The sequence below is a fragment of the Mastomys coucha genome, unplaced genomic scaffold (genome assembly GCF_008632895.1).
Source record: "Mastomys coucha isolate ucsf_1 unplaced genomic scaffold, UCSF_Mcou_1 pScaffold15, whole genome shotgun sequence".
Lineage (NCBI taxonomy): Eukaryota > Metazoa > Chordata > Mammalia > Rodentia > Muridae > Mastomys > Mastomys coucha.
The window spans coordinates 106,501,756-106,526,578 of NW_022196897.1; the positions used below are offsets into that span (position 1 = coordinate 106,501,756).

Here is a 24,823-nt window from a genome sequence, read left to right on the forward strand (position 1 = left end):
AAAAAAAAAAAAAAAAAAAAAAAAAAAAAAAAAAAAAATTTATAAGCAACAATTTCAGTGTTTTCTCTCTTTGAAACTTAGTAACCAGGATGACCTTGACCTTAGAATCTTCCTGCCTCCACCTAAGAGCTAGGATTACAGGCATATACCCAAATTCACTTCTGAAAAGTTTTTAGCTATTAAGAAAGAATCTCAAGAGCTGGCGAGATGGCTCAGTGGGTAAGAGCACTGACTGCTCTTCAGAAGGTCCAGAGTTCAAATCCCAGCAACCACATAGTGGCTCACAACCACCCTTAATGAGATCTGATGCCCTCTTCTGATGTGTCTGAAGACAGCTACAGTGTACTTACATATAATAAAAAAAAAAAAGAACCTGGGCAGGAGAGGTGACTTGGTCATTAACAGCATGAAGTCAGTGTCTTACAGAAGACCTAAGTGCAGATCCCAACATCCATCTCAAATAGCTCACATCTGACTACCAGTCTAGCTCCAAGGGACCCAAGGCCCTCTGGTGATCTACACTAGCACCAAACACACAAACTGTCACAGATACATACACTTAATGAGAAGTAAAACTAAACTTGCTTTTGTTTTTCAAGGCGGAGTTTCTCTGTGTAGCCCTGGCTGTCCTGGACCTCCTTCTGTAGACCAAGATGGCCTCAAACTCAGAAATCCACCTGCCTCTGCCTCCCAAGTGCTGTATTTAAAGGCGTGTGCCAGCACCACAAGGAGTAAAATGAAAAACTCTGGGCCAGTAAAGATGGCTCAGTGGGTACTGCTTGCGTTCATTGTCTGAAACCACATAGTGGAAGTAGCAACCTGAATTCTAATCACGGACCTTCATACAGTAAAAGGAAAGAACCAACTTCCACAAGCTACACTGACCTCCAAACACAGGCCACCACATGCACAAGTCTACACACAAACAAAACTTTCTTTTAAATGTAGAGAAAACCACACACCTAAGCCTTCTGTCTGTTGATGGCTCTTCCTTTTGTCCCTGCTATCTAGTGGAGGTGAGCTGAATAGCCTCTGGACCTCTTCTCCAGCTCTAGTCAACCCTTACTCAGATCAGTTTGGATTGTTTGTTTGTTTGAGAAAGTCTCAATCTAGCCAGGCAGAGGCCATAAGTGGGGCTTACTGGCTTGCTCTCCATGGCTTTCTCAGCCTCCTTTTTTTTTTTTTTTTGGTGTTTTCGAGACAGGGTTTCTCTGTGTAGTCCTGGCTGTCCTGGAACTCACTCTGTAGACCAGGCTGGCCTCGAACTCAGAAATCCACCTGCCTCTGCCTCCCAAGTGCTGGGACTAAAGGCATGAGCCACCACTGCCCGGCCAGCCTCCTTTTTTATAAAACCCAGAAACACCAGCCCAGGGGTCACCCTACCCACAACAAACTGGGCCCTCCCAATCAACCACTAACTAAGAAAACGTCCTGAACCTGGGCTAGTGGTCAGCCTAGTCTACAGAAAGTTCCAGGACAGCCAGGGTTACATGGGGAATCCTGTCTCAAAAACTAACAAACAAACAAGAAAGTCTCAATCTGAATAACCAGGCTAGCCTGGTATGTAACTCAGACTGACTTGAACTCAACATGATCCTACTGCCTCAGCCTCCAGAGCACTGGAGTCATGGATGTGCACCACCACCCCTGGCTCCCAAAGTTTTAACTTCAGCACTATCCACAATGTAGCTCTCCAGCCAGCACATGAACGGCTTCTGATGGGTCTCCACCCATCTACAATCCAACTGTCTCTCCTTCAGTCTTCTCCATTTCAACAACCACTCCATTATAGCTGCTCAAACAAGACTGGAAGTGTCATTGGAGTACCGACACTCCACTTATACTCCATCTTCAAATCCTATTTTCAGATTTCAGAATCTCACTGACTGCTCATCCACTCCCACCCTGAACTTTTTTTTTAAAGATTTATTTATTTATTATGTATACAGCATTCTACCTACATGTATCGTGCAGGGTGGAAGAGGACAACCAGATCTCATTATAGATGGTTGTGAGCCACCATGTGGTTGCTGGGAATTGAACTCAGGATCTCTGAAAGAGCAGATAGTGTTCTTAACCTCTGAGCCATCTCTCCAGCCGCACCCTGAACTTTCTAAAATAAAATAAAAAACTAGTCATGTTATCCTATTAAAATACTTAACAAATGTCATAAAAATATAAAACTTGCTCTGTGAAAAGGAATTACATTCTTACAAAGGAATAAAAAGACAAGCTACCACTGAGAATATTTACAAACCAAACCAACACAAAGGACCACATCCAGAATTCACAAAGCACTCTCTAGATACAACAGGAGTCAGACAGGGATAGCTCATGCCTTTAATCCCAGCACTCCAGACACACGGGCAGGCAGATCTCTGTGAGTTCAAGGCCAGCCTGGGCTATAGAAAGCATTCCAGGACAACCAGGGATACACAGACACCCTGACTTGAACGCCACCCCCCCCCCAAAAAAACAGGGCTAGGAATATAGCTCAGCAGTAAAGAACTGTGCCAGGCACAAAGCTTCAAGTTCAATCCCTAGGATATGTGGGGAACATGTAAAAAAATAAAATAAAATAAATCATTCAATTTAAAAATGGGCAAAAGTCCCAGCACTTGGGAGGCAGAGGCAGGCAGATTTCTGAGTTCAAGGACAGCGTGGTCTACAGAGTGAGTTCCAGGACAGCCAGGGCTACACAGAAAAACCCTGTCTCAAAAAAATAAAAAATTAAAATTAAAAAATTAAAAAAAAAAATAAATGGGCAAAAGACATAGATAGACATTTACCCTGAAGAGGATACCAGATGGCAAAGAAGCACATAAAAGGTTCAACCTCATTTGCCATTAGGAAAATAAAAATTCCAACCACAATGAGATATTACTATACACTTATCAGGGTTGGCTCAGTTCGGAAAGTGCTTGTCTAGAGTGCATAAGGCTAAGGACTCCACCCTCAGTACCACATAAATGAGGCAGGTGATGCATGCCTGCATTTCCAGTAATTGAGAGGCAGAGGCAGGAGCATCAAAAGTTTAAGGTCATCCTCAGCTGCACAGCAAGATGGGGACTTGAGGCTGACCTAGGATACATGAGACACTTTCAAAAAATATTTTTAATTTATATATATTGTAATTTACAAAGTGAAGGGGCTGATAGGATAACCTAGCCATAGAACACTGCTTAGCATGACTGAAACCTCAAGTTCAACCCTTAGCACCCCAAAAGAAAATATTAACAGTTGGTGAGAACAGAAATTAGAATACTTACACACATTGCTGGATGCCACATGCTCTCAAACACTCTGGAAGTGTTTGTTCAAAAAACTAACGCAACTACCAAATGTCTAAACAAAAACCTGGGCATTATTTAAAAAAAGAATGCTTAGATTCACATAAACAATTTGCAGAGTGTTAAGCATGGAAGACACTCTTAAATCAGTATTCGGGAGGCAAAAACAGACAGATGTGTATTGAAGACTACCCTGGCCTACACAGCAAGTTCCAGGCCAGCCAAAGCTACATAGTGAGTTGTCTCTCTAAAAGAAAGAAAGAAAAGGTAGTCTCTGCCTGCTAAGCAATTTTCCTGATCTTTGTGTAAATATACATATATATCTATGCACATACATCGAGCCTGACAACCTTCATTCATTCAATCCCCCAGGCCCAAATGGAAGAAGAAACTCAAGTTGTTCTCTCTGACCTCCACATGCACACCCATACACAAAGACATAAAATATAATAATAATAACTTGTACAAGGATTTGTAACAATTTTACTTATAATAGTCAAAAACTTAAAAAGAAAAGATATGCTTCAACCTATGAATTATGGCATATCTGATATACTCTAAAAGACTACTCGGATACACAGAAACACTTTGATGGGCCTCCCAGAAGTTATGCTGATAGAAAAAAAAACAGTCACATATACTTGCATATTTATATAGTATTTTGAAATAATTTGCTAAATTAACATTGGTTAATGACTGCGAAGGGTTCAGGTACAGCCGATGAAGGGAGATATGTCTGTGGAAAGGATACCAGTCATCCCTGTATACCACAGTTGTTCAGTCTCTGTAGTGGTAAACACACAAATCCACAGAAGTGATAAACTAGATACATAATACCCAACCACAATATAACAGAACCTAAAAGAATGCTGTGAATCAGTATTTTAGCTAAAATAATATAGTTTTGTAAAAGGTTACCATAATAGACACAAGGCAAAGTATACTCAATATCTCCCTGTATACTTTGTTTTATTTAGTTTTGTTTGTTGAAATAGATTCACCATGCATGCTAGGTTATTCTTGAACTCACTAAGTAGTCCAAGTTGGCCTCAAATTCCAAAATGGTCCCCCTGCCATGGCCTCCCAATTACTAAATTTACAGGCATTCACCACAATGAGAGCTCCACATTATTTCCTACAATAGTGTGTGAGTATACAAGTATCCTAACTTAAATATGCTTCATGGGGGCTTTAGATATAGCTCAGGAGTAGACAGCTTGCCTAAGATACACAAAGCTCTAAATGAAATATGAAAATAAATATGTTAGACTACAGAGGCAGCTCCACAGTCAAGAGCATTAGCTGCTCTTCCTGAGAACTGGGGTCAATTCCTTGTACCCATATGACAGCGAGCAGCCATCTGTAACTCAGGTTCCAGAAGACCCAACATCTTCTGGCCTCCTAGGGCACTCAATACATGTTGTATACAGACATAAACATATAGGCAAATCCATTACACACAAAATTAAAATAAATAAAACCTCAATAAGTTCAATACATAAAAATAAATCTTTAAAATGACAATATTTGGGGCCAGGAAGATGACTCAGTCAGTAAAGATGCTTGCCACCAAGCCTGTTGATCTGAGGCAAGCCCCGAAATCCACATGGTAGAAGTGAAGAACTGATTCCCTCCTGTAAGCTATTCTCTGACCTCCACAGTACATGCATGTATCTGCCCCCTCATACACAAAAAAACAATTTTTGAAAACTTGATGGGAAAATTTAAATATATGCATTCCTTCCATGTTATATTACAGGACACTCCCTATACAAACATTTGTTTGTATCATCAGAACACTGGGCAAAACAAGATTGGGGTGGGGGGCATTTTATGACACAAAATATCTCCTATTCAAAAAAAATTCTATGTGCATGTATGTGTGCTATGTATATGTGTGTACTGTGTGTTGTATACATTTGTGCTGTGTGTGCATGTGTACTGTGTATATGTATACTGTGTGTGTCTATGTGTGTGCTATTTGTATTTGTGTGGAGGGGGGGTGCTTATGTGTTCTGAAAAGCTTCCATTCTTTTGGAATCAGCCTCCAATCCTCCCCGGCTTTGTGGCCTTTGCACATGAAATGTCCTCTCTAGGAAGACCCTCCTCTCACATGGCATGGCAGCTTTTCAGCCCCTTCACTGTGACTACCACATCTGCATTTATTGTTTAGACTGAATTCCTCAAAGAAGTATTCCTTTACTCCAATTCCAGTAGCACTGGAATTAAAGTTGATTACTTATATATATGATTACTTATATATTGTTCTCTTTGTAATGATCATAACTGTCACTTAGGACTGAGGTAAAGACCGAGTCCCCCTATTAAGTTACAAGCCCCATGATAACAAAGCCCTTTAAAGTACATGTCACAGCACATCTACTGCACATGGCCATAAAATCTGTATTTACACAAAGAGCAAGAGCAACACATTGATCTCAAAACAGACGAGCAGCATGAAGCAAGGCAAACAGCACTGCTGTATTCACAATGGAGTATGCCAGCTCTTGTCTCTACAATGCACCCCAGGTTACAAGCCAGAAAAACACATCTGTGCCAGGCACTCACTCCTCAAAGGCACTATAAACCAAAGCAAAGAAAGATAACAAACTGGTAAGTGGCACCAGTTACGATGGCTCACCTGTCATCTCAGCAACTGAGGGCTGAGACAGGAGGATCACCACTATTAAAGGTCAGACTGCACTACACAGTGAGCTCCAGAACAGCATGGACTACAGAATAAGGCTATGTCTCAAAAACTGTACAAAAAACACAGTCACAGATAAGTGAAGCAGCTAGGTATAGGAGCAAGCACGGTGACAAATGGCAAGGAGGAGATGTCTACCTATAACATTATGGCGAACCGTAGACATTAAGGACTAGCAATCCCCAAAAGCAGAAATGCAAGTTACATGAGAAATTTATTTATTTTAATTAAACAGAGGGAGTGGAGGGGTCAAGGTCCTCACTATATAGCCCTGGCTGTCTGGAAATCTACTTGTAGACCAGGACAGCCTTGGATTCACAAAGATCTACCCACCCCTGCCCCAGTAGCACTGGAATTAAAGTTGACCAAGCCCATACCAGGCTCCCATTTTTAAGTTCAAATTCCTTCAAATATATTTTAACATTATGAGCCTAATAAAAGTTATCCAATGGCCAAGATAAGCCCACTAGTTTTCAGACTGTTTAAAAGCATTCATTTCCTCTTGAGGGAAAAACTTACGTGCAAATATAATATAAAACACACCAGAAAAAGCACTTTGCTTTAAGGGAAAGGTAAAGCACATATGTCCCGCTAACATCCCTCTCTCTTAACTACCTCCCCCTCAGCCTAGCTCCTCAAGACTTCTAAGGTGGTCTGTGTTCTCTGACCTCAGAAGAACTGGGCGGAAGCCTGAGAAACAGAATATCAGAAAGAGAAGGAATGGCTCTCCCTTAACAGGCAAGCAAGTCCTTTAATGTCCCTGCCCATCAGTGTCCCCACTGGGGACAATGTCTTTCCTGCACAACTGCTTAAGGATAGAATTAACGAAGATTATGTCAGAAGTCAGTATTGGGCCTAACACGGAGGGCACCGTCACCGTGATATATATAAGACACAGTAAAACTTGAAAATTCTTTAGGGTATACATCATAACTTGAAGCTGTAGTTACACAAAGTGTTACTTCACAAGAGATCCCAGCTCTCAGTCCTAAGACAACACTACCTATATAATCCCCAAATCCTACTCCCCAGTTCACAAAACAAGATTAATTTCTTTGTCCTTGGGATGAGTCAGCAGGTACAGATAAGAGTTGATCGAATAATAAACTGGAATCAATTCCTTTGAAACAGTAGTTTACCTGCTTGTCCTGTTTGGCTGAGGTAACCGGTCAATGACCTGACTGATGGAACTGCTAGTACCCAAATGAGAAGACTCCACAGGGTCTGAAAAAGACAGGTGAAGTGGGATATTAGCACGGAAGACATTTGCCACCAAATTTTAATGCAAATTCAGAAATGTAGGCAACCCAAACTAATCACAGGTTTCTGAAGGCTTACTGTACACTAGACAACAAACTAGGCTTCCTTGTGCATAATCTCAACTGTCTGTTTAAATCGTTCTGCCCCAACAGGGCCTTAGACACTGCAGAGGAGAGCCAAGCCTTCAACTGCTCACCTGAAGCTTTGTTGTCTTTCAGATGTTCATTGAACGAGCTATTGCTGTCTCCTTGTCCTGCAGCAGTTTGTTCCGGATTTGACACAATATCCTAGAAAATACCAGTACATAAGATCCTCACAGAACACAAAGTAGTACAAAAGAGACTTTTCTCAATGTGAGAACACGTTGATTTTATTTTTCTTTCCCCACCAACTTTATCCAAAAGATAATGATCAACTAAACTCGTCAGTTTTCTGGGTTAGGTTTGTATTGGGGAGTGGGGGAAGGAATAAGAACCCAAACAGGGTATCACTCACCAACACGGGGTTCTCTTTGTGCATCTGCAGATTGGGAAGGTGTCGAGACAGCACGCTGAAGTGAGAACCTGCATCTTCTTCCAGAACCTGGCTTTCAGGCTGAGAATCTTCTATTATCAGGCAAGGAGTGTCTTGCTGGGAGAAATCTGAATCCAATTGACTTCCAGTAGGGTCCATCTGCTCCCCTGGAATGGAATAACAAAAGATCAATTTGGAGAGTAACCCTACGGAGCCTTTCTCACACAATCTGAGACTAAATAATGGGGCGGAAGTGTGAGAGCGAGAACGGGACCGTTCTGGGGCTCCTGAGTAGCCCACATTTGCAATCCCTCTTAGTACTTTCTCCCAGCCCTCATTTCTCCGTTCTTTACCACTGAGCCTCTGGATCCTTCGATCTCCCCCTCCCTCCCTCCCTCCTTTCTCTTCACCTTCCCTCAGACACCCTTCCTTCCTCACCTCTTCTCCCCGCCCCTTTCCATCCCCCACCCCACTCTCCCCGCGTTCTGACGCCACTGAGCCCCGGGAAGACCTCTTCGAACCCCGGCGGGCGGGAAGCCCACGGCCCTCATGCGGCCTCCGGACCACCGCGGTGGCTGCCTCCCCACCCCCTCCCCGGGCCCTCCAACCCCGTCCCCGTCACCGCCGCCATGCTTGCCACCCCGCCCCCTCCGGGCGGCTAGCCCTTCAAGCCCGCCACCTCGGCCTCCCCGGCCGGCTCGCCCGGCTTCGCTCGCGGCACTACCTGGCATCCCGGCGGGAGGTCCCTCGCGCTGGATCTAGAGGTCTCTGCACGTTGCCCAGGCCCCTCCAGGTCGATCCCCAGGTCGCCACTATCGCCACCGCCGCCACTGGCCGCGAGCTCCCCCTTTTCCCGTCACGTCACGCAGTATTGGACCGCCCATTCGCTGCCGTTGTCTGCCACTCAGGAAATTCTATGGATGATAGGTGACTGAGGTGAAGTGCCCGCCCCCCGCGTAAGAAAAGGAACACGGCGGCGCGTTTCCATGGTAGCATGGACGTCGCAGGCCCTCCCCCTAATACAGCCAGAATGACAGTATCCTTGAACCGAAGGGACATTAAGAGGGCATGAAATAAATACCCCTGCCTGAAGGACGGGGGGACTCACTACTCACACTTGAGGGGGTAGTGAGTCGGCCCTTCACTGACTTCCATGGGAAAGGAGAGTCTCCTGGCTTTGCAAAGAAAGGGCAAAGAGGAGTACTTCTGAAATGGTGAAATAAATGGAAGAGACATGACTCTATGGGGTTTGCCAGTGTCCATCAGGATCCCTTCTGTAGACCTCTGCCTGGATTGAAAGGCCTCCATTTTCCCACTCTGTGTCTCTGGCAGTTTTGATTGTGTTGTTTTACATTGTCTTCTTGTTCCCAGTCCCTTTCAAGCTTCCTATTTGTGTCTCTCTGCCCTTTCTTTTATGGGATTGCAGCAGCCCCAGAAGCTTTGCACCTCCCATTGAAATATTTGAGCATTGTAATACTCAAACTAGTAGCAAAGAGAACAGCTGTCACTCCTACTAACTCAATGACCTAACGGATCCAGGCCCAGAGACTTAATTATCCTAATTATGGTATCAGGGTCTTATAAAGGGTGTGGCAGCTGTGACAACTATTAATGAACTGAGCCCAAGATTCGTGCGTGGTTTCACTGTCATTTTAATTTAAAGAGCCGTTGGATCTGGGCTAGAATTCTAACCAAGCAGCTGTCGGTAGGGAAAGCACCTAGCACAGTGCCAAGGATATACATAGTAGGCATTAAAATGGAGGCAGTTTTCTCTACTCCAGACTCAGGATTATTTAGGCACAGCCCATACATGGTTCTCAACTTCTATAAATGCCCAGTTTAGCACTTGAAATAAGCTAAGCCTAGAGAGGAGCACCCTATCAGCCAATCTCTTCTCTGCTGCTATAAATTACAGGGATTATATTTTCCTAACCCAAAAATCAAAGCATGTTGTCTTCATTTCATATACATTACTTGTGGGAATAAAAAGGACTGGCTTGAACGAAATTGTTCTGAAAATTTTAGGATCTATTATTGTTATAACTAACAATGGAACTTAAAACAGCTCTAGAATGTTTTACAAGTAAAATGACCCAAATCACAGACTTCTTAATATTAAAATAATTCATGATTGGCTACTGTATTTCTCTACTGAGTACTAGACAACAAATCAATACAATAAAAAAAAAAAATCCACCTCAAGCCGACATCAACTATAGCAGAGCACTAATTGTATCTTAGTGCTAAGTCTGCTTAGCCTGACGCTGATTCCCACAGAACCCTCCTCCGGGCCACCTTGTTGTTATTCTCCAACTTGGTGCGGCATCTCTGCCCCCCAACCCCCGTGAGACATATATATCCAGGTCTTTCTGTTTACTTTGATGTTTAAAAAAATGTGTTTGTCAAAACTCATAAAACTAAGCACTGGAAAGAGGCTCAGCAGTTAAGAGCACTGCTTGCTCTTCCAGAGAACCCAGGTTCTTTTCCCACCACCCACACAGTGGCTCACAATCTTCTGTAACTGCAGGCCCAGGGAATCCCACCTTCTCTTCTGACCTTGATGGGCATTGCATATACATACGCATAAGCAAAAGCCCATACAAACCAAATGAAATAATTCTCAAAGAAAGTTCAACTCAGCTGGGCAGTGGTGGTGCACACCTTTAATCCCAGCACCTGGGAGACAGAGGCAGGCGGATTTCTAAATTCAAGATCAGCCTGGTCTACAGAGTAAGTTCCAGGATAGCCAGGGCTATACAGAGAAACCCTGTCTTGAAAAAAAAAAAGAAGAAGAAGAAGAAAAGCCAGGCGATGGTGTCACACAACTTTAATCCCAGCACTTGGGAGGCAGAGGCAGGCAGATTTCTGAGTTCGAGGCCAGTCTAGTCTACAGAGTGAGTTCCAGGACAGCCAGGGCTACACAGAGAAACCCTATCTTGAAAAAGAAAAAAAAGAGTTCCCATTTGGACCCAGTCTGTATAGCTATAGAGGTTAGCAGTGACAACCTGGCTTATGGTTAGTGCAGAACTTTTGTGTGGTTTCAGAATGTATTTTCCCTCCAATGTTGGATAGAGGTATTCACAACAGTTCAGAGACTGGCAATTAAACTAAAGTGAAGAAAGCAGGAGAAACGCCACAACCTTGGGAAGAAGCTAAGACAACATAAAGGTGATAATAAGAGCAAGGTGGGGACTGGAGAGATGGTGCAGTTCTTAAGAGCACTGGCTGCTCTTCCAGAGGTTCTGAGTTCAATTCCCAGCAACCACATGGTGGCTCATAACCATCTGTAATGGGATCTGATGCCCCTTTCTGGTGTGTCTGAAGATAGCAACAATGTATTCATAGACACAAAATAAATAATTCTCAAAAAAAAAAGAAAGAGCAAGAGGGGACAGTGAACCTGCTGAGGTCATTTCTGAACTGGGCTATAAACTATCTCTATGTCTATCCTACCATTGCCTGCGAACCCAACAGTAGACTCAATCCCAGGCAGCATGCCTTATTCCTATACAACCCCTCTGTCAATCTTTTTAATTTAAAAAAATATTTTAATTTAAAATAATTAAAAAGTTATTAGCTGAACATGGCAGCACATACCTTTCATCTCAGTACCTGGTAGGCAGAGATAGGCAGACCTCTCTGAATTCCAGGCCAGTATGGTCTGCATTAATAAGGGCAGTCAGGGCTACAGAAAGGCTCTGTGTTAAAACACAAACAAAAGATGAATTTAAGAGATTACAAAACGACTAGAAGCCATATGGCAAGATGTTCCTGTGTTGATCTGGGCAGAGTGCTCATGACTACATGCAACATTTGTGTTTCTTTATTATCTGATTTTTTATATATATAAGTTGTCAAGTAGTTGGGGCCATACCCAGGATCTGATTATTTTTTGAATCATAAGAAAATAAAGCCAAGTGTAGTGATTCATACCTTTAGTCTCGGACTTAGAAGGCCACAGCAGGAGCAGTGAGAGGAGGGCTATGAGTTCCAGGCTAGCCTAGGCTACAGAGTGTCACCTTGTACCACCTGCCCGCAAATACTGCAACATGAAATTTTATTATTTTAACCATTATTGCTTGGTTTTTGTTCATCCATTGATTTGATTTCTTTTTTCCTTTCAAGATAGAATGTCACACTGTGTAGTCCAGGCTGTCCTGGGACTCTGTAAACCAGGCTAACTTCAAAGTTGTAGCAGTCCTACTGCTTCTGCCTCCTGAGTGCTGGAATTAAAGCCATGGACTACCACCATGGCCATTTTGACCTTTTTTAAGTACATGGATTGGCAGTATTGGGTACAGTCACCTTCTACAATCATCTTCATCTCTGTGTTCTTCATCTTTATGACTGTCCATATTAAATATTTATTCCTCATCTTTCTCTCCTGAAACCCCAGGTAATCACCATTTTAATCTCTGGCACTAAGAATGTTCCAACTGGGGGCTGGAGAGATGGCTCAGAGTTTAAGAGCACTGATTGTTCCTCTAGAGGTCCTAAGTTCAATTCCCAGAAATCACATGTTAGCTCACAACCATCTGCAATCAGATCCCATGGTCTCTTCTGGTGCGTCTGAAGACAGCAACAGTGAACTTATATAAATAAAATAAATCTTTTTTTAAAAATGTCCCGACTGCCAGGTAGTGGTGGCGCATGCCTTTAATCCCAGTACTTGGGAGGCAGAGGCAGGTGGATTTCTGAGTTTGAGTCCAGCCTGGTCTACAGAGTGAGTTCCAGGACAGCCAGGGCTACACAGAGAAACCCTGTCTCAAAAAAAGAAAAAGATCCCGACTGTAGATACCATAGAAGTCTAATTATATATCTGTCCTTTGTGTCTGATCTGGCTTATTTCATTTAACACAATATCATCAAGGTAATTCATATTGTAGTTTGTCAGGATTTTCTACTCCTCCTCTTCCTTCTTTCTTTTCTTTCTTTCTTTCTTTTTTTTTTTCTTTTTCTTTTTTTTAATAGTTCAGACTGACTTCAACTTTGAACACCTGATCTCTTGTATCTATCTCCCAAGCACTGGAGTAGTGGCGCATGCTGTTAGTGGCACCGCTGTGCCTGGTTTCCAAGCACAAGGTTAGCTATGATGAGCTGTAGTTCTCTCCTCTTCTATCATCTGTGCACACACAGTCTGGGATTGCATCCTACTTCCCATTTCCTCCTCTGCCCTTGCTCTCTGCTGAGGGATGTTATCAATTCTGCAAAGTCTTTGGATCTCAAATGCTGATATGCTGGACCAGGAAGCAGTTCAGTGGTAGAGTGCTTGCCTAGCATGTGTGAGCCTCCTGAACACAATGCCCAGCACTGTGTTTTAGTTAGGGTTTCATTGCTGTGAAAAGCCATGTGATGACCAAGGCAACTCTTACAAAAGACAACATTTAATTGGGGCTGGCTTACAGTTCAGAGGTTCAGTCAATTATCATCAAGGCAGGAAGAATGGCAGTGTCTAGGAAGGCATGGTGCTGGAGGAGCTGAGAGTTCTACATCTTGATCCAAAGGCAACTAGGAGGAGAGTCTCCAAGCCCACCTCCACAGTGAAATACTTCCTCCAACAAGACCACACCTACTCCAACAAGGCCTCACCTAATAGGGCCACTCCCTGGGCCAAGCATATTCAAACCACCACAATGACCTCAAACTTTTCATCCTCCTGCCTCCACTTCCAGAATGCAAAAATTACAGGTTTTTGTCACCACATCCAGTTTAGAAATGTCTTTCAATAAGGAGGAAAAAGAAACAATAAAACAAAATTAACCAGATATAGTGGTGCACATTCCTATATGTCAAAAGCAAAAAAAAGTGGGGGGTGGGCTAATATGTGTTGAACAGAATTAGAAAGCAGTAATTGGTCTTGCCCAAGCTCATGTGTGCTCACCGCAGAGTCTCTGGTGAACATGCGAGAGAAAGTAAAAAACTCAACTTCTGACCAAAAGATTCTCCACACCTTCATTAATTTCGATCTACTTCTATGCAGGGACTATTTTTACTTCACGTAGTGGTAGAGAGGGAATGAAGTAAAAGACATTTTCAAGAAACTTACAAACTATAAGAAATATGAAACTGATTGTGGTAGTACATACCTGTAATCACAGCTTTGGGGAGGAGAAGGCAGGAGAATCTGGAAATCAAAACCAGCCTTGGAAACATATGGAGTTCAAGGCCATTCTGGATTAGATGACTGGCTGACCTGCTGGGGTGGGGATAATTCAAAATTCAACAAAATACTGCAAGAGGGCTGGCAAAATGGTAAGAGCACTTACGCTTTTGTAAGGTAAGGGCACTTGCCACCAAGCTTGAAGATCTGAGTTCAATTCCAGGGTCCCACAGGGTAGGAGAGGACAGACTCCCACAGGCTGTCCTCTGACCTTCATCTGGGCACTATGGTGCTTGCATGCTATACAAAGTGCTATACAAACAAATAAATGAATATAATAAAAAAATTAAAGACACGGTTTTTAAAGGACTGTATGAATTTTAAGAAGTCAAAACAAAGAAATTTAGTGAAGCCATTCCAATACATAGTCAGAGTTGCTGTGTTCTAAATTCCATATGACATTGCTTCCTTCTTGTTGTCATCCAGGATTAGTGTTATACATACATATACACCATTTATGCAACTTACATTATCTTTATTCCATACAGTTCTTCCACGTTCCGAACTGAAATATGTAACTCCTTACTCAGTACCTTCACTTGGATGTCCAGTTGACACATCAACGTGAGCATGCTTAAACTAAACTCATCCACTACTATGTGCTCTGCCAGCCCACGTTAGCCTCATCCTTTTGGATGCTTTTGTTTTAAATGGTAGAAGACTGCTATTAGATCATTTCTGCTGCAGTTTTTGTTTTTTGTTTGTTTTGCTTTGCTTTGTAAGTTTTTGTCTGTTTTTGTTTGTTTGTTTTTGAGAACGTGGTCAGGTTGAAATTCACTGTGTAACTTCAGCTGGCCCTAAACTTTTGTTGATCCGCTGGCCTCAGTCTCCTAAATTCTGGGATTATAGTTGTGTGTCACTAATCCAGTTCAGAGATGTGTCTCTGTGTGTGTGTGTGTGTGTGTGTGTGTGTGTGTGTGTGTCTGTGTGTCTGTGTGTCTGTGTGTGTAAGACAGGGTCTCATGGAACTATCCTCAAAGTCACTAACTATCTTGGTAAGGCCGGCCTTGAACACTTTACCCTCCTATCTCTACCTCTTAAATGTGAAGATTACAGGTAATGATGGCATACGCCTTTAATCCCAGCACTCAGGAGGTAATGCAAAGGCAGGTGAATTTCTGAGTTTGAGACCAGCCTGGTCTACCGAGTGAGTTCAGGACAGTCAGACCTTGTTATACACACACACACACACACACACACACACACACACACACACACACAAACCTGTCTCCAAAAAAAGAGAGAGAAAGAAAGAAAGAAAAAGGAAAAGGAAAAGAAAGGAAGGAAGGAAAAGAGGAAGGGAGGGAGGAAGGAAGGAAAGAAGGAAGGAAGAAAATTATAGGCATGCACTACTGTATTTGATTCAGTCCTTTTTTTTTTAAGGAATTTTTAAAAGATGCATTTATTTTATTTTGTGTATATGAATGTTTTACCTGCATGTATATATCTAGGAGGCCAAATGAGTAGATCGAATTTTCTAGAACTAGAGTTTACAGGAGTTGTAAGCCAGCATGTTCGTTTTGGGAACAGAACCTGGGTTTGTCTGCAAGACCAACAAATGTTCTTGCTTTGTTTTGTTTTGTTTTATAATTTTTTAAAGATTTATTTATTTATTTATTTTATGTGTATGAGTACACTGTAGCAGTACAGATGGCCATGAGCCATCATGTGGCTGCTGGGAATTGAACTCAGGACCTCTGCTTGCTCCCGCCCCGTTCACTCCGGCCCCACTCTCATAATACACTGTAGCTGTCTTCAGACACATCAGAAGAGAGCATCAGATCTCATCATGGATGGTTGTGAGCCGCCATGTGGTTGCTGGAATTTGAACTCAGGACCTTTGGAAGAGCAGTCAGTGCTCTTACCCGCTGAGCCATCTCACCAGCCCGCAACAAATGTTCTTAACACGTGAGCAATCCCTCCAATCCCTAAAGATTTAAATTTTTTTGGCCCTTCATTAAGTTATTTATCTTTTTTCTTCATTAACTGTTTATTCACTTTACCTCCTGATCCCACTGTTTTATTTACATGTATGTGCTTGAGAAAGAGGGCTACATTTGTGCATTCTTGAAGAGGCCAGAAGAGGGCATCCAATCCCTTGCAGCTGAATTTATGGGCAGTTGTCAGCCTGCCATGGCTGTTGGGAACCCAACTCCAGCCCTCCAGAAGAGCATCAAACTGAGCCATGCTGAGCACCCAGAGCCATTATTTGTCATAGAAGATTTTTAAAATAACTCATTACTCATAATCCAACTTCAACAATTATCAATAAAGGTCAAATACATATCTTTTGAACTCTGCTACTGAGATACACCTTCAGCCCTAAATACCCATTCTTTTTTCTTTTTTTTTTCTCTCTCTCTTTTTTTTTTTTTTTCCAAGACAGGGTTTCTCTGTGTAGCCCTGGCTGTCCTGGAACTCACTCTGTAGACCAGGCTGGCCTTGAACCCAGAAATCCTCCTGTCTCTGCCTCGCAAGTGCTGGGATTAAAGGTGTGCGCCACCATTGCCCGGCACCTTTTTTTTTTTTTTTAATAGAGTTGGAGTAACAGACATTTGGGAGTTGGAGAAATAGTTCAGTGGCTGAGAAGACTTGCTGGCTTGAAGAGAACCCAGATAGGAGCGTTGGCTAGCTATCCTAGATAAACCATCAAGCTCCAGATTCAGTGAGAGACCCTGTCTCAACAAAATAAGACGGGAAATGATAGAGAAAGACAGCCAATGTTAACCTCAGGCCTCTGAACTCCAAGCACAGACAAGCTCCTACCCCATGCAGTTTGCCATATACACATAAAAAATACTAAATGAATAACTTAATTAAAAAAGCAGGACTATAAAAAGATAGACACCTAGGGAAAAAATAAGGCATACCCAAGAGCATGATGTGGGTCTATCTACCTCTCTCTCTCCCCCCCCCCAACATCCTTTTAGTATTTTATGTGTATGAGAGTTTTGCTTGCATAGACGTATGTGCACCACATGCATGCTTGATGCCTGATGCTAAGGTCAGAAGAGGATGCTGGATGCTCTTCTTGCTTGCATAGACGTATGTGCACCACATGCATGGCTGATGCCTGATGCTAAGGTCAGAAGAGGATGCTGGATGCTCTGGAAGCAGAGGTCCAGACAATCGTGAGCCACCATTGGGTGCTGGGAATTGAAGTGAGGTGATCTGTAGGAGCAACAAGTACTCTTAACCACTCAGCCAACTCCTCAGCCCACAGAGAAGCCTCTCAAGAGAAAGCTATCTATGTTCAATTTTCTTCACCTCGAAATTTGTTTCCTAATTCCAAATGAAGTGAACATTGGATTATGTGATACTTATCTCTTTTAATCTGTAAGTGTTCTTTGTTGCTTCTTTTTCTCCCTGTGGGGAGAAATACCAAACCTAGGGCTTTTCAAGTTCTCTACCACTGAGTTGCACTCCAGCCCATTGTTTTCTTTCTTTCTTCTTCTTTTTTTTTTTAAATATAGAATAGAGTTCATTTAGGACATGGGGAGGGGAGTTAAGAGAGTAGTAGAGGCAGAGAAAGGCAGAGAGAAGAAGAGAGTGGATAAGTGGAGGCCAGCCATGACCACGTGGAGAGAAGGGGAGAGAGGGGGCGAGAGGCAACAGAGAGGCGAGAGCTAAGAGGATAAGAGCGTTTTCTTTCTTTTTTTAAAAAAAAAATTTTTGTTTTTTTGAGACAGGGTTTCTCTGTGTAGCCCTGGCTGTCCTGGAACTCACTCTGTAGACCAGGCTGGCCTCGAACTCAGAAATCTTCCTGCCTCTGCCTCCCAAGTGCTGGGATTAAAGGCATGTGCCACCACTGTCTGGCTTAGTTATAATTTTTAATTAATTATTTTTATGTGTATGAGGGTTTGTCTTCATGTATGTCTGTGCACCATGTGTGTGCCTAGTGCCTGCAGAGGCCAGAAGTCACTGGATCCCCTGGAACTAGAGTTACAGACAGCTATAATGTACAGAAGGATTTCTGTGAGTTTAAGGCAAGCCTGGTTTACACAGTGAGTTCCAGGCTAGTCTAATCTACATAGTGAAACTCTTCCCCAAATAATTTTTTTCATTTATATGTACACATGTGTGTATCTGTGTGAATGTGTTCCATACTTGTATGTGTGCCCTCAAAAGTTGAAGGAGAGCATTGGATAGCCTGAAGCTAGAGTTACAATTATGAGCAACACAATGTGGGTGCTGGGAACTGAACTTGGGTCCTCTGTAAGAACATCAAGTGCTCTTAATGGTTGGGCCATCTCTCTAGTTTCTATTAGTATAATTTTAATGACTAATGTAAAAACACTTTGAACCGGGCTGAAGAGATGGCTCAGCAGTTAAGAGAGCCGACTGCTCTTCTGAAGGTCCTGAGTTCAAATCCCAGCAACCACATGATGGCTCACAAGCATCTGTAATGAGATCTGATGCCCTCTTCAGGGGTGTCTGAAGACAGCTACAGTGTACTTACATACAACAAATAAATAAATCTTAAAAAAATAATTTGAACCTTATGTGTTAGCATGTATGCATGTATATATGTGCCACAGCACACATGCCGAGGCATACATGCAGATGTCAGGAATTTGTTTTCTCCTTCGAGTTCCTAGGAGCCGGGCAGTGGTGGCACATGCCTTTAATCCCAGCACTTGGGAGGCAGAGGCAGGCAGATTTCTGAGTTCAAGGCCAGCCTGATCTACAGAGTGAGTTCCAGGACAGCCAGAGAAATCCTGTCTTGAAAAAAAAAAGAAAAGAAAAGAAAAGAAACAAAGAAAGAAAGAGAGAAAGAAAGAAGGGAAGAGAGAAAACTTGCGGTGGGGTTGGGGGATGGCTCAGTGGTAAATTACTCACTATGCAAGCACAAGAACTTAAGTTTAGATATGCAGGATCACACAACCCAAACAGGGTTGGACATGTCTTTAATCCCAAAACACAAAATGAAGAGGTCCCAGAAACTTGAGGGCTGGCCTGGTATAAGCTGCAGCAGCAAGAGCTTCTATTTCAAACTCAGTGGAAGGTAAGAAGGCACACAGAGACACAGTCACCCCACCCTGGTCAAAGTGAGTCTGTATGGAAAGAGGAAAGGGAGATGTCTTAATTATTTTACTTCACAATGCTCTAGAAGAGAAATAGAAACTTAATGTTGTACCCACATGCTTATGTGAACAAGTTATAATTAAGAAAATTATTCAGGGAGGCTGGAGAGATGGTTCAGTGGTTAAGAGCACAGACTGCTCTTCCAGAGGTCCTGAGTTCAATTCCCAGCAACCACATGGTGGCTCACAACCATCTATACTGGAATTGATGCCCTCTTCTGGTACACATGCATAAAATAAATAAATCTTTAAAAAAAAAAAAGAAAGAAAGAAAGAAAGAAAGAAAGAAAGAAAGAAAGAAAGAAAGAAAAGAAAATTATTCAGTAAATACTTATTATGGGTCTCCTCTGAGGGGCAGACATAGGAATAAATACTAAGTTCCTCTTTAATCCCAGTACTCAGGAGGCAGAGGCAGAGGATCTCTGTGAGTTTGAGGCCAGCCTGGTCTACATATCAGGGTTACATAGTTGAGACTAGGACTTGAAAAATAAACACCACAATAAAAGAAGCAAAGTTCAAGAGATTAACTCCTGCCTTTTTTAGGGTTTGACTCCAGGTCTTACAGATGAACTGTCCATTCGTGCTGGAAAGGTGACCCTGTGATTTACAGGTATGCATTATGATCGTAGTATTTTTTTCCCCAAAGCCAAGGACAAGCCTCTGACACAGCAACCTTGTAACCCAACACTCCCCTCTCTATATCAAGAATGCTTTACAGGCAGAATCAAATCCAGCATAGGGTGGGAATCTGAGCTCCATTGGATATTCTGGTTGATAAGACCATGCAACCTCTCGAAGCAGTCTGAGAGGTTCTGCCATATGAGCTCAAACCCCAGGACAGCTAATGACATTCACCAGGCCACAAGTCAGAAAGGGGCCAGCATCTTTCATGTTAGAATTACCAGAACTGGCTTCAGTCTTCTGGGGACTTTGAGCTGGGCCTTGTGCATCTCTTTCCCACCAACCCACACAGTCAGAATGAGTCTAATTATTTAGAATAAAGCTCTGCTGTTCTCGTGAAAACAACTTCAGTATCTTAACTAGCAAGCATAAGGTTATTTCCAGAAGAATCTTAGAGGTGCCCCATCCATGTTGCTTGATTTATCTAACATCTAAGTCAACATTATACTTTAGTATGTGACAGAGGCCTGATCTGTGAGTTCCCCGATTGATTTAATCACAGCCAAGGAAACAATACCCTGTGTGTATGTGTGTGTGTGTGTGTGTGTGTGTGTGTGTGTGTTAGTAACTGTGCATGTGTTCATGTGTGTGAAGGCCAGAAATTAAACTCAGGTGGTGTTCCCGAGGTCTTTCTTAGTTAGGGTTACTGTTGCGATGAAAAAGACGAAAAACTCCATGATCAAAAGCAACTTGGAGAAGAGAGGAGTTTTGTTTTTCATCTTACAGTTGCAAATCACAACCCGTACTGAAGGAAGTCAGGCAGGAACCCAAACAGGGCAGGACCTGGAGGCAACCGCTGATAGAGAAGCCATGGAGGGGTGCTGCTTGCTGGCTTGCTCAGCCTGCTTTCTTACATAGCCTGGGACCACCTGCCCAGGGACAGAACCACCCACAACAGGCTGAACATATCAATCCCTAAGACAATGCACTACAGTCTTGACTACAGAGAAATCTTATGAGTCATTTTCTTAATTGAGAATCCTTTTTCACAAACCACACTAGCTTAATGTCAGGTTGACATAAAACTAGCCAGCACAGGACTCTTGTTTACCTTGTTTGTTTGTTTTTAATTTATTTATCAACCTAGTGTGCATGTCTGCATGTATGTCTATACAGTATAAGCAAACCTGGCGTCCATAGAGACAGAAAAGGGCATCAGTTCCCATGAAGTTACAGATGGTTGTGAGCATGTAGATGCTTAGAACTTTGCTACGCACACTCGTCTACTCCAGTCACATCCAAAATTTTGGGGATAAAATCCTGATAAAGGATAAGAGGCAATAAGATTTTAAAAGAATTCTGTGCCTCTTGGATTTCAGACAGTCGCTGGTATCTCCTAACTCAGACGTGTTCTAGATTAGTCTTTTCAATTATTAACACACCCTCATAATTAGGCATAAAGATACCCCAAGTAAAGATTCGTAATTGGCTAAGATTGGGCACTGTTTTCTGGCCAGCACAATATTTCCAACTATCCTAGTTTAATACCAAGCTGTCCATAGCTTGCAATTTCTCTCTCAAAGTATCTGCCTCGCCAGAGCTAGGAACAGAGGTCAAGTACATTCCTTAGGGCAATAGATAGTTTACAATAGTTAGAAATGTTTTACATACTAGAGAGTAATGAAGGGTTTCCCTCACTCAAGGACATTAGCTAGAAGTGTTAGGTCGGAACTCCCCACTGCTAGACCCAGAAAATTAGCAGGAAATGCTAGATTGAAACCTCCTGGTCATTTCCTCCAGCAGAATCAGAGAATTAGCCTAGGAATATCAAAATGCCTTAACAGGGAGAGTTCCACTCCTCTTCCTCCTGCTTCACACCTAGCTACCAGACCCTGCTGACCTTGGTGTGTGGTCACTTGCCTACGCGACTCTTAACATCTGCCCTGCTTGCTGTATGGTATTTAAGCCTGAATCTCACCTTGCACAAATACATTCAGATTCACCACACCCTTGTGTCTCGAGTCTGTTTGTCATCTGCCGACTTATTGCCCACCTGACCAGAATTCTCATCCCGTGGAAATTGGGGCCCCCACAATGAACCCAGTCTGCGGCAAAACTTAACTTTGGTTCTCTGATTATTCAGTCTCCTGACCCCGGAGCCATCTCTACAGTCCCCCAGAACACCTTTTTTTTTTTTAAAGATAGTGTCAAGTCAATTCCCAACAACCAGATGAAGGCTCACAACTATCTGTACAGCTACAGTGTGCACTCATATACATAAATAAATAAATCTTTTTTTTTTTTAAAGGCAGTGTCTCTCACTGGGACACAAGGTTCAACAATTAAGTTAAGCTGGTTGGCCAGCAAAACCCAGGCATCCTCCTGTCTCTGCCTCCTTAAGTGCTGGGATTACAAGCAGATACCTATGTGGGTTGTAGAGGTTAAACTCTAGTTCTCATGCTTACACAGAAAACAGTTTATGGACTGAACCATCTCCCAGCCCTCCAGTTTTTGCTTTATGACCATGCCAGTGCATGCCTAAGGAGAAAGTCTGTCCTGGTGTCTTCCTCTTGCGCTAACAGACTTCTCTTCAGTGGTGGGCCCTTGGAGATCCTTTGTACAACTCCGTGGCCCGTGTATGTTCATAATTCAAAGGCATTGGTTATACCCAATATCTGTTATGGAGGAGTCCTAAAGATCATCTGTAATGGGCAAAGGAATCCACAGTTAAATAAAACACTAAAATGGGCTCTGCAGTCACTTAAAACAACTGTATGTACTACATACATGACTGTATTACATGCATGCATATCACAATCTTCCAACAATTCTTTGGGTGGGTCTTTGTTTTTTGCTTTGTTTTTTACTTGAGACAGAGTCTCACTCACTATTTAGTCCTGGCTGGCCTCGAACTCACTATGTAGATCAAGTTGGCCTTGAGTTCGGAGATCTAACTGCCTTTGCTGGGATTAAAGGCCTATAACCACCACATACCAATAGATGGGCCTTTGAGTAGCATACTTTTACTATACAATTTTTGACACAGCAGAATTTTAAACATGGACACAAAACAGGTAAAAACCTGTTACTTGGCCTTTGTTTATTCGTTGTGTGAGACGGGGTCTGTTATGCAGCATGGGGTAGCCTTCAACGTGCTGTGGAACCAGGGGTGAATTTCTCATCCTCCTGCTTCTGACTCCCAAGTGCAAGGCTAACAGATGTGTGCTGCCACCCTGCTCTTCTTTATCCAGCTTTCTAAGTCTTCCCCACGTGTTTCCTGTCATTGTAGATTCTGGTGCACAGAGTCAAGAGACTCCGTGGTTAAGAATGGCTGCTGCTCTTGCAGAGGGCCAGAGTTTGTCCCCAGCATCCACACTGGGCATCTCATAACCTCCTGCAATGCCACTTTTCCTTCAGCCTCCATGGCTACCCAAGCCCATGCGCTCATATACCACAGAGGCACACACAAAAATTAATTAATCAATTAATTAAAATCCCTCTGGGCTGGAGAGATGGCTCAGCAATTAAGAGCAATGACTGCTGCCGGGCAGTGGTGGCGCACGCCTTTAATCCCAGTGCTTGGGAGGCAGAGGCAGGTGGATTTCTGAGTTCGAGGCCAGCCTGGTCTACAGAGTGAGTTACAGACCCTATCTCAAAAAACAAACAAACAAAAAAAACAAAAAAAGAGCAATGACTGCTCTTCCAGAGGTCCTGAGTTCAATTCCCAGCAACCACATGGTAGCTCACAACCATCTGTAATGGGATCTGATGCCCTCTTCTGGTGTGTCTGAAGAGAGCAACAGTGTATTCAAATACACAAAATGAATAAATAAATCTTTTTAAAAAACAAAAAACAAAATCTGTCCAAGCATTTTGGGACATGCTTTTAATTTGTGCACTTGGAAGACAGAGACAGGTACATTTCTGAGTTCAAGCCCAGCCTAGTCTACATAGTAAGTTCCATTCCAGCCAGCCAGGGCTATATAGGGAGACCCTGTTTCAAAAGAGAAAAAAAAATCTGGAGCATACATGCATACACTCCAGCTTTCTTTACAGAGCACCTTGTGCAAATATATGTATTAATTAAGACTTAAAAATATTTTCTTTTGTTGTTGTTGATGGAGTTTTGCTTGTTTGAGTTAGGGCCTCACTATGAAGCCCCGTCTAGTCTTGACCTTAGCAATCCTCCTGCCTTGTCTACTAAGGGATTAGTACATCCAGCTTTTTAACTGGTAACTGTAATGATGGTAATGAAAGCATCACCCAGCAGAGGATGATGAGGAGATATCTAGAGTCGATCCTTCTATGACCTTGCCTGCCTTTGACAAAGGGACCACTAAGTAGTTATACAGAACACACCTGTGACTTTTTTTTTTTTTGTACCATTACAATCTGCACTTGCAGCTGCTAATTACTAAGACTTGATTCTAGCAGGGTCTGAAATCAAGAGTCCTAAATTTCTGCCCCTACTGTCTAATCTGAGTGTGATTCCTCCTGTACCATTTACATCTATTGTCTAACCTCTGTTAGCCTTAATGGAAGCCAACTCTATACTTAACTGCTGCTGTCCCTTAGACAGAGACCCTCCCTCTGCTGGTCTAAAGGCTCATCTCTACAGTTGCTATGGAAACTGTCCCCTTGCTCTCCCCACACTTCCCTCTGCTTCCCTGCCACATGTGCTACTCTTTATTATTGTAGTAAAGGCTTGCACATTTTCCCATGCCATTTTCCAGATTCGGGTCTGGCAGTGTGTAGGTAAGATACACCTTACTATCTGATGTACCGAGAGTACTGTTTTCTTGTCTCTTGTACAAAAAAAGGATTTTCATGGCATGTCCAAAGTATTTACAGTATGGACTGGCTGGTTAGGTATAGTATGTTTCATGATAGGGCCAGGATTCCTGTGAGGTACTTAACAATCAGAACATGGCTCACTGGTAGCCTTGTGGTATCAGCTATTATCACTTTTTTTTTTTTTTTTTTTTTTTTTTTTTTGGTTATTCGAGACAGGGTTTCTCTGTGTAGCCCTGGCTGTCCTGGAACTCACTTTGTAGACCAGGCTGGCCTCCGACTCAGAAATCCGCCTGCCTCTGCCTCCCAAGTGCTGGGATTAAAGGCATGCGCCACCATGCCTGACTATTATCACTTTTCTAGCCTTGTAAAGAGTGGGATTTCATGTGTGCACATG

General features: G+C 42.8%; 1 protein-coding gene and 1 long non-coding RNA gene across 2 annotated transcripts in view; one reads left to right on the forward strand and one right to left on the reverse strand.

Annotated features, from left to right (window-relative positions):
- Tp53bp1 (tumor protein p53 binding protein 1) overlaps nucleotides 1-8,649 on the reverse strand; it is a 79,674-nt gene extending 71,025 nt beyond the window's left edge. The window contains exons 1-4 of the mRNA XM_031371638.1: nucleotides 8,495-8,649; nucleotides 7,753-7,937; nucleotides 7,454-7,544; nucleotides 7,137-7,221 (exon numbers count right to left, since the gene is read on the reverse strand). Of these exons, the coding sequence (XP_031227498.1) occupies nucleotides 7,137-7,221; nucleotides 7,454-7,544; nucleotides 7,753-7,937; nucleotides 8,495-8,501 (368 nt within the window). The 5' untranslated portion in view covers nucleotides 8,502-8,649. The remainder of the gene's footprint in view (nucleotides 1-7,136; nucleotides 7,222-7,453; nucleotides 7,545-7,752; nucleotides 7,938-8,494) is intronic.
- Nucleotides 8,629-9,777, forward strand: LOC116090788. The gene is made up of 2 exons (XR_004118819.1): nucleotides 8,629-8,806; nucleotides 9,717-9,777. It is a non-coding gene; the product is annotated as an uncharacterized LOC116090788 (long non-coding RNA).
- The last annotated feature ends 15,046 nt before the right edge of the window (nucleotides 9,778-24,823 follow it).